The 13,086-nt window shown below is 34.9% G+C and overlaps 1 protein-coding gene across 9 annotated transcripts in view; it reads right to left on the reverse strand.

Moving 5' to 3' along the window:
* Positions 1-13,086, reverse strand: part of LOC145680831 (ATP-dependent RNA helicase A-like) — a 189,649-nt gene that overhangs the window by 44,118 nt on the left and 132,445 nt on the right. For all 9 annotated transcript variants that reach the window (XM_081751929.1, XM_081751927.1, XM_081751930.1 and 6 more), the window contains 2 exons: positions 4,382-4,486; positions 573-697 (listed from right to left, as the gene is read on the reverse strand). In XM_081751929.1, the coding sequence (XP_081608055.1) occupies positions 573-697; positions 4,382-4,486 (230 nt within the window). The remainder of the gene's footprint in view (positions 1-572; positions 698-4,381; positions 4,487-13,086) is intronic.

Consider the following 13,086-nt stretch of genomic DNA (forward strand, 5'->3'; position numbering starts at 1 on the left):
TGAACAAAATTGAAAATCCAATCCAAGATTCGTTAAGAAATCCATTGTCTCGTCTGTTGTCCCTTCTGGTACAAGTGTCCATGGTAATACAAGTGGCGTTTTACAAATTTCATCCCAGGAGGCCTTCCTCCACTCAGGTAGAAACTTCCTTTTTGAGTTGGGTCGCTAACTGTTGGGGGAGGGAGTCCGACAGGGAACGCAGAAGGTCATTTCTAGAGGTTCGTGATCTGAAATAAGCAAATTTATACATATCCTCGTGGTCTAAAAGAAGTAAAATTTACAAATACATACCTGTCCTTACATAGACATTTAAAAGGAAATGAAATATAATTAAGACTATTGCTAGGGAAAACACCTAGCTACTTATATAACGTGATATGATATTCTAACATTCTTTTAAAAAAAATCAAATTACCGAATCAATAAAAAAATGTTTTCTTTACATTCATAAACCAGTATTGAACCTATTATCCTTGGCGCAAGAGTCAAGTTCTTTAGCTGTTAATTTATATTTGGCATTAGTATGTTATCTGCTAAAATTTATTTTAAAATACGAAGTACGTAAAACTCACCAATTGTCTAACCGAACGATTTCTTTGACTATTTGGACTGTACGACACCCAAACAGAAGTAAATGCATAGGTGCAACCATGGTGAGTGGAAAGTAAAACCATTCTTTCGATGATGATGCTCTATACTGAAACAAATAAATGAATACACAGTAATGAATAATGACTGAGAATAGGCGGAAGTAAGTCACTTTTATGTGCTATTGATGTACATGAACATTATAATGTTTCATCATCTTCCATTTTGTATATTATATATATATATATATATATATATATATATATATATATATATATATATATATATATATATATATATATATATATATATATATATATATATATCGGGTATTGCAAAATAAGTGTTACAACTCTTGGGAGGCGACTCCTGCTACTGAGACAAGAAAAGAAGTTCTCTTGAACTTTCGGCTATCGGACATAGTTTCGGATCTACAAGGTGCCGAAAGCGTGGGAAAATGACTTTCGGACATCAATAGTTCGGAAACTATCCAACGTAAAGAGGGCGGGTAAAAAATTTACTGAAGAAGTCATATCTGCTGTATTGAATTTTGCATACTTCACAATCCTACCAGGCACGCGCAAGGGATTCCCCAAAGGAACGTAGGGAGTCCCGGATAATCTGCCCAATGAAAATTGGTCTAAATGGATATGAATTGACAGGGTTTCTACCAGGTAACAGTAATTCATTTGAATTACGTCGATATCTGGAACAAATACAAAATGGTGGACACCTTCATGCCCGTTCTGTGTGGTTGCATAATCGCCAGGTACGAATGCTGACCAACAGTGACGTTCTGAGTATTATGTGTAGCGAATTTGTAGTCAAATGGTCTAGAAAGACATCTGGAGTGTCGGTAGAGTACAACAGATGAAGCAGGGTGATTCACATGTGTGGAAACACTTAACGAAAATTGCCCAGAAATGCACTCATACTCAGTAAACGTGAGTTCAAAGCGTCGGAAATGTAATGAATAGCATCAGGAACATGAAAGCCATTTCCAGTTCACCAATAATATTCCATCAATCCGATGCAATATGATCTGCACGTTTGCATACCAATACGGATGCAACAACTGAGGCCAAGTTAAAATTGTGCAAGAGGACTCACTAAGAAAGTGGGTAAACTAAATGAATGTCACTAGTGGGATCGCATGATCGATATTGAAATGTGGTCAATGTGTGTGTTGATATCGACATGTAGTTAATGGACAATTGTCAACATGTCTCACTACTGCTGGGACACCGTCCCACGTGGGAAAAATAAGAAAATAACTATTCGGGTCTTGAATCTGAGGCCGTGGGCTCCTAGTAGGATTGGAAACTGCGACCACGACCACACGAGCGAAAGCGAGCGCTCTAGCCTTGAGTCTTCGAGGGAACCTCACTTTCTCTGTATTCATTTCTTTGAGGAGTACCCACTTAGTTTGGCAAGCGTTCTTGTACAGCCTCCCGATATGCTTGTGTGTTTCATTTTGTTATTCCTACTGCACAGTTGTAAACTATCAGAGCTTTAAGAAGTTTCTTCCTATTTCTCATGTCGTTTTGTTTTCCATATGTATGGTGTTCCAGCAGTAGTATTACATGTGCCAAATTGGCTCATTTTCGTCTTTGTCTTGGCATGTGCACTGCGTGTAAGACACGAATTTCTGGAGGTATTTCCCTATATTTCTAGTACGTCATATGTCCCAGAAGACGTAGGACATGATACAAGTTTGTTATTTTAACGCTCTATCTGAATTTGAACCATGGATTAAGAGATTTCTTTTTATATGTGTCGACTGTGGGACAATGTTCAAACAGAGAGGGTCATTGATACAATCGTGTTCTAGTTACGTTCTACCAGAAAGTGCACAAGATGTAATAGCAGAATGTACAACGTTATTTTCTTAGTTCTCGCACGTGGGACGGTGTCCTAGCAATAGTGGGACGTGTTGATATTTGTCCATTAGCTACATGTTGATATCAACACACAGATTGGCCACATTTCAATATCGATCATGCGATCTCACTAGTGATATTCATTTAGTTTACCCAGTTTCTTTGTGAGTTCCCTTGCATAATTTTAACTTGGTCTCAGTTGTTGCATCTTTATTGGTATGCAACCGTGCAGATCATAATGCATCGGATTGATGGAATATTATTGGTGAACTGGAAATGGCTTTCATGTTCCTGATGCTATTCCTTACATTTCCGACGCTTTGAACTCACGTTTACTGAGTATGAGTGCATTTCTGGGAATTTTTCGTCAAGTGTTTCCACACATGTGAATCACCCTGCTTCATCTGCCGTACTCTACCGACACTCCAGATGTCTTTCTAGACCATTTGACTACAAATTCGCTACACTTAATACTCAGAACGTCACTGTTGGCCAGCATTCGTACCTGGCGACTATGCAACCACACACAACGGGCATGAAAATGTCCGCCATTTTGTATTTGTTCCAGATATCGACTTAATACAAACGAATTATTGTTACCTGGTAGAAGCCCTATCAATTCATATCTATTTAGACCAATTTTCATTTAACAGATTATCCGGGACTCCCTACGTTCCTTTGGGGAATCCCTTGCGCGTGCCTGGTAGGATTGTGAAGTATGCGGAAGTCAATACAGCAAGTATGGCTTCTTCAGTAAATTTTTTACCCGCCCTCTTTACGTTGGATCGTTTCCAAACTATTGGCGTCCGAAAGTCATTTTCCCACGCTTTCGACACCTAGTAGATCCGAAACTATGTCCGATAGCCGAAAGTTCAAGAGAACTTTTTTTCTTGTCTCAGTGGCAGGAGTCACCTCCCAAGAATTGTAACATTTATTTTGCAATACCCGATATATATATATATAACCAACTTAAAACCCATTTCATTTGGAGACATTTTTTAATGGAAATCAGGTATTTTCACATAACTTCTTATTTCTGCTACCAGAATTATCGTATTTCAATAAATTGTATCTTGTTTTATTCGTTTCATTGACTCAAAACTGTCATCAACTAACTTCTAAATAATACAGCTAATTTAGTTGAAATTGTGACAAAATTTATGCAATTCCCCAATAGAAATATATATATTTTTTTTCATTATTTTGGTTCCCGTCGCTGGAAAAAGAGAAGTACTCACGGATTTTAGGTTGCCTTTCAAAAATACTCCGTTCTATCACCAAAAATTCTGAAACTTTTTGTAAATATTGAATGATTTATTCTTTTAACTAAAAGCTGAATCGTGATTAAAATTATTAGTTTCAATTATTGAGATGGAAGACTTTCTTGCCTTTGCAAAGTGAAACCAGAGTTCGATTCTAATGGATTGTGTATTTATTTCGAATTTCACATTATCCTTATATATTTTTACTTACCAAACTTCCAGATTTACCCTGAGAGGCAAATTTACACAGCAATTAATAACAATTACAGCAATAATGGAAAAAGAGTCGGCCAGGAACTATATTTAAAGTGTTCATCCCAGCATTTACGGAAAAATCTCGAAAATTTCAGTCAGCATGACCAGTAACCGGATTCGAATCTGGGATATCCCAATTATGAAGCAAGAACGCTAACTAGTCTACATTACAGCTTTCGTTTTATGGATTATATACCTTTGATATTAAAAACTTAACTAACCCAAATTTTATGTTTATATTTATTTTAAGACGTACTTTTATGTGTAAAGCAAACAGCAAATACAAATAAATTTCTGCCAAAATTAAAGTTATTAAAAAGAAAAAAAAAACTATTGAAAACTTACAATATTTTAGTATAAAACATAGTACGATATGCATTATGATCATTTACTTACTTTCTCTTCAAAAACGAAGAAAGGAAACAGAAATGGCTCTTTTCTACGTTTCCAAACAACCGACGACTTATGAAGAATTGCCTTCTGTCCATTTCTACTGAAATACTAAAGATACAATCATATCATCAACAATCATCTTACTTAAGCTAAAACAAAATGGAAGCAAAAGGAAAAGCTATTAGCTAAAAATCAGGAAATATCTACTAACAAACTCTATGTCTTCGAGAACACTCAGATTCAGTGTCGCATTAAAAAGCCATAGGTAACTTTTATATTTTGCATTTTTTAATTTTTATTATTCTTGCTCAAGTTCTGTTATTTACGAGTTTTAATCTTTTTTTACTGGATGTAATTACTTATCAACTATATTTCAGAAAAGTTCAGTTGCCAACAACTCTTTTTATCCCAATAAGCAGTCGCAGACAAACGACTAGGAGTGGTCCTCTAGCTTAGTGGTTTGGGTAATGCTAACAACCTCATCCTGTAAAAAAAGGCACTTGTTCAGAAACATTCACAAAAGCCTCGGACAAGGACTGATAACTTGGCACGACCTCAGCAAAAGAAAATGAACATGAGATTTGGAACATGGAATATTTGAAGCCTTTATAGGGCAGGCGCGTTAAAATTCATAACGAGTGAGTTAGAGAAATACAGGATTGACCTGGTAGAAGTTTAGGAAGTTAGGTGGGAAGGAAATGGATCTGTGAATTCCGGAAATTTTACGTTCTTTTACGGGGAAGGAAATAAAAATCGCCAGTTAGAAACAGGGTTTTTCGTTCATAAACGTATATTATCAGCAATTAAACGGGTTGAATTTGTTACTGACAGACTTTCTTTTATTACTCTTAAGGGATGGTGGTATGATATTATTGTTTTAAATGTACATGTCCCAACTGAAGATAAGGATGACGATATAAAAGACAGTTTTTACGAAGAAGCGGAACGGATATTTGACCAACTCCCGCGATACCACATGAAAATTCTATTAGGGGATTTCAATGCGAAGGTAGGACGAGATGATATTTTCAAACCGATTATAGGGAACGAAAGTTTGCATAAGGAAAGTAATGACAATGGTGTTAGACTCGTGAACTTTGCAACATCCAAAAACCTAATCGTGAAGAGTACAAAATTCCCAAAATTCATAAATACACTTGGACCTCACCAGACGGAAAAACACATAATCAAATTGATCACGTTTTAGTAGATAGAAGAAGGCAATCTAGCATAATTGATGTCCGGTCGTTTAGAGGGCTGATTGTGACACTGATCACTACTTGGTAGCAGCGATAATACGAGTGAGATTATCGTTGAATAAAGGTAACATTCAATGTCCGAAAATGGAGAGATCTAATTTAAAGAAATTAAAAGAGAGGAATACCAGATTGAAGTTTCAAATAGATTCTCGGCTTTAGAAAATTTGGAGTGCACTAGTGTTGAGGATACTTGGATTGAAATTAGAGATAGCATTAACAGTTCAGCAAAAGAAAAATTGGGACACGCGGAAATACATAGGAGCAAACCATGGTTCGACCAGGAATGCATTAACCTAGCAGAGAAGAGAAAACAGGCAAAATTACGCTGGCTACAAAATCCGAATGAAATAACTACACAAAATTTCGCAGATATCAGGCGGAAAACTTCCAAAACTTTTAGAACAAAGAAACGCGATTTTTTGAAAGCTAAAATTAACAAACTTGAAGATGATAGTAGAAATAAAAATATTCGGGGCATCTATAAGGGGATCAGCGAATTTAAGAAAGGCTATCAACCTCGTGCTTATATATTAAAGAAAGTTAACGGGACAGTTCTCACTGATAAGAATAGCATCTTAAATAGATGGGAAGATTTCTTTGACGATTTGCTGAACATGCAGCCAAAAACTAATGTGCGTGGAGAAAAGGAAATACGCACCACAGAACCTATATTCCAGAACCCAACCGAATAGAAGTAGAAATCGCTATAAAGAAATTAAAGAAACACAAATCTCTGGGTGCAGATGAAATTCCGGCTGAGTTAATTTTAGCTGGAGGCGAAAAATTGTCGAATAAGATACAGAAACTCATTCTCCTTATCTGGAACAAGGAAGAATTGCCACAAGAGTGGAAATAATCAATCATTGTTCCAATTCACAAGAAAGGCGACAAAACTGACTGTAATAATAATCGAGACATTTCTCTTCTGTCAACATCCTATAAAATCCTTTCAAATATTCTATTAGCAAGATTGACCCCATACGCAGATGGAATTATTGGAGATTATCAGTGCGGATTTAGACGAAATCGATCAACTATCGACCAAATATTTACCATTTGCCAAATACTCGAAAAAAAGTGGGAATACAATACCCCGGTACATCAACTATTTATTGATTTTAGAAAGGCGTACGACTCGGTTAGGAGAGAAACATTATACAACGTTCTTACGAAACTTGGAATACCGAGAAAGCTAATTAGATTAATTAAGATATGTTTAAATGAATCCCAAAGTAAAGTCCGGGTAGGAAAATTTTTGTCCATGAGCTTTCACGTCGGAAATGGCCTGAAACAAGGAGATGCGTTGTCGCCATTATTATTTAACTTTGTTCTGGAATACGCTATAAGGAAAATCAAAGATAGCAACCAGGGCCTAGAGTTGAACGGTATTCATCAGGTTATGTCATATGCTGATGATGTAAATTTAATAGGGGATGATAGGAGAACAATAGAAAGAAATGCAGAGATCTTATTAAACGCTTGCAGGGACATGGGTTTAGACGTAAATGCAGAGAAAACTAAATACATGGAAGTGCGTCGGGACCGTAATACGTCAAATTATGGATGCGTTAAAATATTAAATAATACTTTTGATAAAGTGGATAAGTTCAAATATCTAGGATCAATATTAACAGACTAAAATCACATTCACGAAGAAATTAAATGTCGATAACCGAAGCAGGGAATTCGTGTTACTATTCGGTTCAAAATCTCTGGTCGTCGCGAATTCTGTCGAGGAATTTGAAGCTTAAAATATATAAAATGATAATTATGCCTGTTGTTCTGTATGGTTGCGAAACGTGGTCGCTTACTCTGAGGGAAGAACATAGACTGAAAGTATTTGAGAACGATATCCTGAGACGAATATTCGGACCCAAGAGGAACGGGAATGGGGAATGGCGGGAACTTCATAACGAGGAACTACATAATTTATACGGTTTATCCAACATTGTTAGGGTCGTCAAGTCTAGGAGGCTTATGTGGGCAGGTCATACAGCTAGAATGGAAGAAAGTAGAAATGCTTTAAGTCTTGACTGGAAGACCAATCGGAAAAGGACCATTAGGAAGACCTAGGCGCAGATGGGAGGACAATATTAAGATGGATCTCGTAGAGATAGGAATACAAAGTAGAAACTGGATCCAATTGGCTAAGGATAGAAGTCAGTGGAGAACTTTTGTGAATGCGGCATTGAACCTTCCCGCCCACTTTATCTGCCTCTACTTGATTTACTGTATTTGGTAAAGAGTTTTGCATTACTCACTGGGAGTACGTATCTAATGCTAGCATGAAACAAAATTTATTTCTTTCATTGCAATGACCGGTGATCTTAGAATAACCGAAACTGTCGGAAATATTAGCTCTTTGCCCCATTAATTTAAATTTCAATTAACTATCAACACCAGAGATTTATTATTATTCGTGCTAAACCACTGCATGAAAGTGAAACAAATAATATTATAGCAGTATTGTTTACCAAAAGATAATAAAACTCAATTATTAGAAATAACAAATCAATTTACATAATTTTATATAAAACTAACTTTCAATCAATCAATCGCTGTATTGAACTTTAGGGTTCCATAGGCCATAAAGTTAGTGAATATGGTAAAGTCCCAGGATACTATTACAGTAAGGGATGGTCACTCTGATTCTGACAGATAACCTCCCCATTGAGAACCAAGATCTCATCAGTGAACACAATTTACTTAGGAAATAAAGGGATACATTTCATATTGGTCGAAAGCCCAGACATAGATCTTAATACTTTTGTCAGGGTCGTCCTCGGAAAGTTTCTCCTTCAGATGTATTTTAAATGGGTGCCACTTATCAAAATGTAGAATCGGTACAATTGGTATCTGACTGTCCTCTAATTGTGCTGACTAACAGTATGTATTATGTATTGAAATTTTTGTGAATGCTGTCAAGATCATTGTTGATACTTCCCCATTAGTAGCAGTTGAGAGTACGAGACTTGCCCACTACACCTTCCATTTCACAGGATTTCGCTATTAAGCCATACAACTGTGCTACGTCAAATTGGTGGCTATGATCATTTCTATTCTTTCGTCAGTGACATCGTTGTTTCTTTATATAAAAAAAGAAACGCTCAGTTAAATATCCGTGCTCACAACTCTCAAATGACAACAGATATATAAAATCTAATTACAAAAAATGGATACAAACAGCCTTTCTAGTGTTATTTATTATCTCAATTCGTCAATTTTTCAATCAAATAAAAAATGAATCTCGATCTAATATGGCGGATTTTAAGATGGTGGCATGATCCGGAAGTACTATCAAACATAACGTCCCTATGCCAATGTACATTGGTGAACTCGAAATTAGGACATCTCCGTTTCGGAAAAAGAAGAATGTGCTGCTACTTTTGACACCGTAAATCACAGATGAAATGGTTAATTACAGTAGCGGACACTAACTGAAATATAACTGAAGTATAATTATTGCATGAATGTCATTAGATAAAACAAAGTATAATCTGTTGACCACCTCTATAACATTAGCCCTAGACTTAAAGTAATATAAAAATCGTTAACCTCAAACCTAAAACGAAATTAGCCTTACATCACCGAATGATGCATTTATAGACACATAAATGGAAGCAAATAATATGAAAGAATCAGTGGAAGGAAACGAGAGAATCCCAAGAAAATCCTCGCGTACACGCTGCCATATACAAGAAGCTCTCATGGCCTGGGATCGAGCAAGGAAGAATTTGCATCACTGTGCCCCCAGCCTTGGGCATGAGCCTGTTTGTGTTGTCAGTTATTAAAATACTTGCTTTATCATGGTCTTATTTATTTTATACGGCATAATTGTTGGAAACAACTGATTAATTATTTAATTTATACATATATTTATTTCACTGCAGCAAATACTCCTCAGAAATCAGAGAATAATTTACTCGTCTGACTTATATAGTTATTTGTTCTCTTCCTTTGCACCTATGTATGCACATAAAGTTGAGTAATAATACAAATACACAAAAAATGACAATTAATGTAGTGAAAAAAATTATGGGAGGAGAAACTACGTGCGTAATAACATTCACGTAAACTGCATATGTATAAGTGATTTAGCAATTTCGTCTCCTGCTCTCTCAAACAGACGACCTCGGTTCAGTATAGTTTCAGGTAATTTAGAATTTACTCAAAGCGCACAAATACATATTCCCCTTGAAATTTATATCTTTATTTGTAGAGTTAGAATCTTATAAAGCTGTATTGGCTCAAGTGCTCCTAAATGATAAATTTAATTAATGAATTGGTTGTCATATAATTGGCAAACCTCATGGAACCTTTTTACAGGTGTTTTATGCATCATGAATGCAAATAAATAATTAACAACGATAACATATAGATTAAATACAAAACATTTACATGAATGAAGTGACAATATGTAAGTTAAATTTAGCTAATTACACATACTAACAACTGCTAAACTCTACTATTATACTACGACTCTGTAATTATTACAAGCGTCTTATTAACCGAATAATACAAATCACAAGCTATTTAATATACTTCATTCTTTCCTTACTCTTTATTTATATATACGGACCACAGAGCACTATTCTGCAAGTGAAAATAAATCAAAAAATATATACAGTTGTATATATTTAGGGCCCTCGTTTGGAGACGCGAATTGCATTATGTGGCAATGTCGCAGATAAAGAAACATAGAGTAAATCTACCAATCCAACAAAAAGTTGTATCGATTCTTTCCAGATGACAGTTGAAGTCGACAGACGTCGACACTAGCATTTGTGTAGCAATTGATGCAACTTTTAATGGATTTGTATACCAATGCTAATGGTTCCAAGTTAATCTGCGACGTTGCTAAATAGTGAAATTTTGATTCCCCATAGCGGCTGAAGGAAGCGTCGGAGGGTATATCATCCTATAACATTTTCGCTTTATTTTGACCTGTAAAATACTGCTCTGTTGTTCGTGGGCGCCATTTATATACAGGGTGTTTCAAAACAACACCAACAACGCTTGGGAGGTGATTCCTGACACCAAGGTAAGGCGAAAAGTATAGACCAACCTGGGTGCCCAAATGCTTCCTTTCGGAGTTATAGGCTGCCGAAAACATGAAATAATGAACTTCAAAGGTTCATTGTTCCAATACTATGGAACCTACCGTAGTCGAGTCAAGGGTTTACTTAGAAACTATAATGTGCCCTGTCCAAATATCCGTGTTTCAGAATCCTGCGCTACTTCCGCAACAATTTTTATAGAGGTAGTTTGTGAGTACTTCAAGTTATTTGCCCGTAACAAAACTGCCTCCATAAAAATTGTTGCGTGAGTACCTTAGGATTCTGAAACCTGTGTTTTCAGATAGCGCACATATTGGTTTCTAAGTGAAGTTTTGAGTTCATTTTTTCGTTTTCAGCAGCCTATAACTCCGAAAGGAAGCATTTGTGCATTTGGTCTATACTTTTCGTCTTATTTTGATGTCAGGAATCACCTCCCAAAAGTTGTGGTTTTGAAACACCCTATATATATATATATATATATATATATATATATATATATATATATATATATATATATATATATATATATATATATATATACGGGCAGACTATTTATCTTGATACTACGCTCTTTAAACTAATGAACAAAAAACGCTGAAATTTTGTGTATGCAAATATAGGTGGGAGAACATGGTTCGGCATAATCTGAGATAGCACAAAGTTAACTATGTCGCCAACACAACAAAAGATGTATTTTTCAAATGACACTACGTCAGGTTATTACAAACTTCAAGTCTACATGTAAATTAAAAACATACAAGACCAAATCGTTATGCAGTGTTGCAAGCTATGGACGCTACAGTATCACAAACATAGAAAAGCAAGGAAATTTTGGAGGGTTCTACAACAGCAGCAACACAAGCGAGACGGACGGGGTAATGTATATCCAAAGTATTTAAATGTCAAATACTATCGTCGTCATATAGCATATTTCGAACAAGTAGAAATAAAGTTATAAGGAATTGAAAATTTGACTTTTCTCAAAAGTCTTTATTATTTTGAAAAAGTGTTCAGATAAGTATTACATCGAATGCTTTTAAGTAGACAAAATTATCATAATGCTGTTTACAGCAATTTGATATTTCAAACCATTCGGAAGATATGAAAAAAATGGTAAAAGTTGATGTATTGCTTAAAATGATGTATTTGTGGGAACTTTTTAAAACAATTTTTGATTTACTTTGCTTCTATATCATTCCAACAATAGTTTCTTGCAAGTGTAATTACAACAAGTTCTCAAAGTTACGTAATTCTGAACAGTGTTGCAAATTTTATCAGTATTTACATTATCTCCAGAATAGTTTGAGGTATCAGATTGTTGTAAACGGCATTGTGATCTTTACATTTACTGAAAACCATCAATGCAGTTAAATGAGGTACTTATATAAGTTTTTTTTTTCTTTCTTAATGAAGGGTTTTGAAAAAGTAAAATTTTCAATCCCTTGTAATTTTGTTTGTATTCATTCGAAATTCGTTATATCATGACTATAATATTAGACAGTGAAGTACTTCGCATGTGCATTGCCTCGTATGTTTGAGTCAGTACTGCTGTACAAGTCACCAAATTTTGAATGCTTGTGATAATGTAGCCTCCTTAGTTTGCAACTCCATGATAAGTGTGTTATTACATATTCCGTTTTACATGTAGATTTGAGATTTGTAATAACCTGATGTAGTGATATTTGAAAAAAAATATAACTTTATGTTGGGTTGGAAACACTGTTAACCTTGTGCCAAACATATATGTTAAACAATGTCTCCCTGCCGACATTTCACGTCACAAAGTTTCAGCGTTTTTTATTTATTAGCTTAAATGGTCCATCCTATACGGCTTACATATTTTGCAACGTAATTACACATTTACAAGCAATATCAACCAAAGGATACAATAATACTTTAAGCTCTTCTTGTACTCACATTTTTTGCCATTTACCAATTTAAATAAAAGAAGAAATGAAAATAATTTATTGAAACAATTGCAGCGGAGCCATCAGTTACTCATTCATGTAACCACCATGCCAAAGAAAAAGAACGGAGTAAGAAATACTATATAAATTTAAAATAAATAAATAAATATGAAAACAAAAATGAAAGCAACATTTTAGACATAAAAAAAAAAATGACTGAATGGTCACAAATAAAAGTAAAACAAACATATCACAACTATAATAGTAAGTAAAATTACAGAAAAAGACAAATCAACAACAAAAAAAATCATAACTAATGTAATAAAGGATTAACACACTAGTAGCTGAGTACTACGTGTATTCAAGATGATACACACATATATGTTAAAAGTCTGTCTGTAGTTATTCTAATAAGAGATTTTAAGATAGTTTATCATTTTTGTTTGCTTTTGCTGCTGACATCATAATAATAATAATAATAATAA

This window comes from Thermobia domestica, chromosome 3 (genome assembly GCF_964235325.1).
Source record: "Thermobia domestica chromosome 3, izTheDome1.hap1.1, whole genome shotgun sequence".
In the NCBI taxonomy this organism is placed as follows: Eukaryota; Metazoa; Arthropoda; class Insecta; order Zygentoma; family Lepismatidae; genus Thermobia; species Thermobia domestica.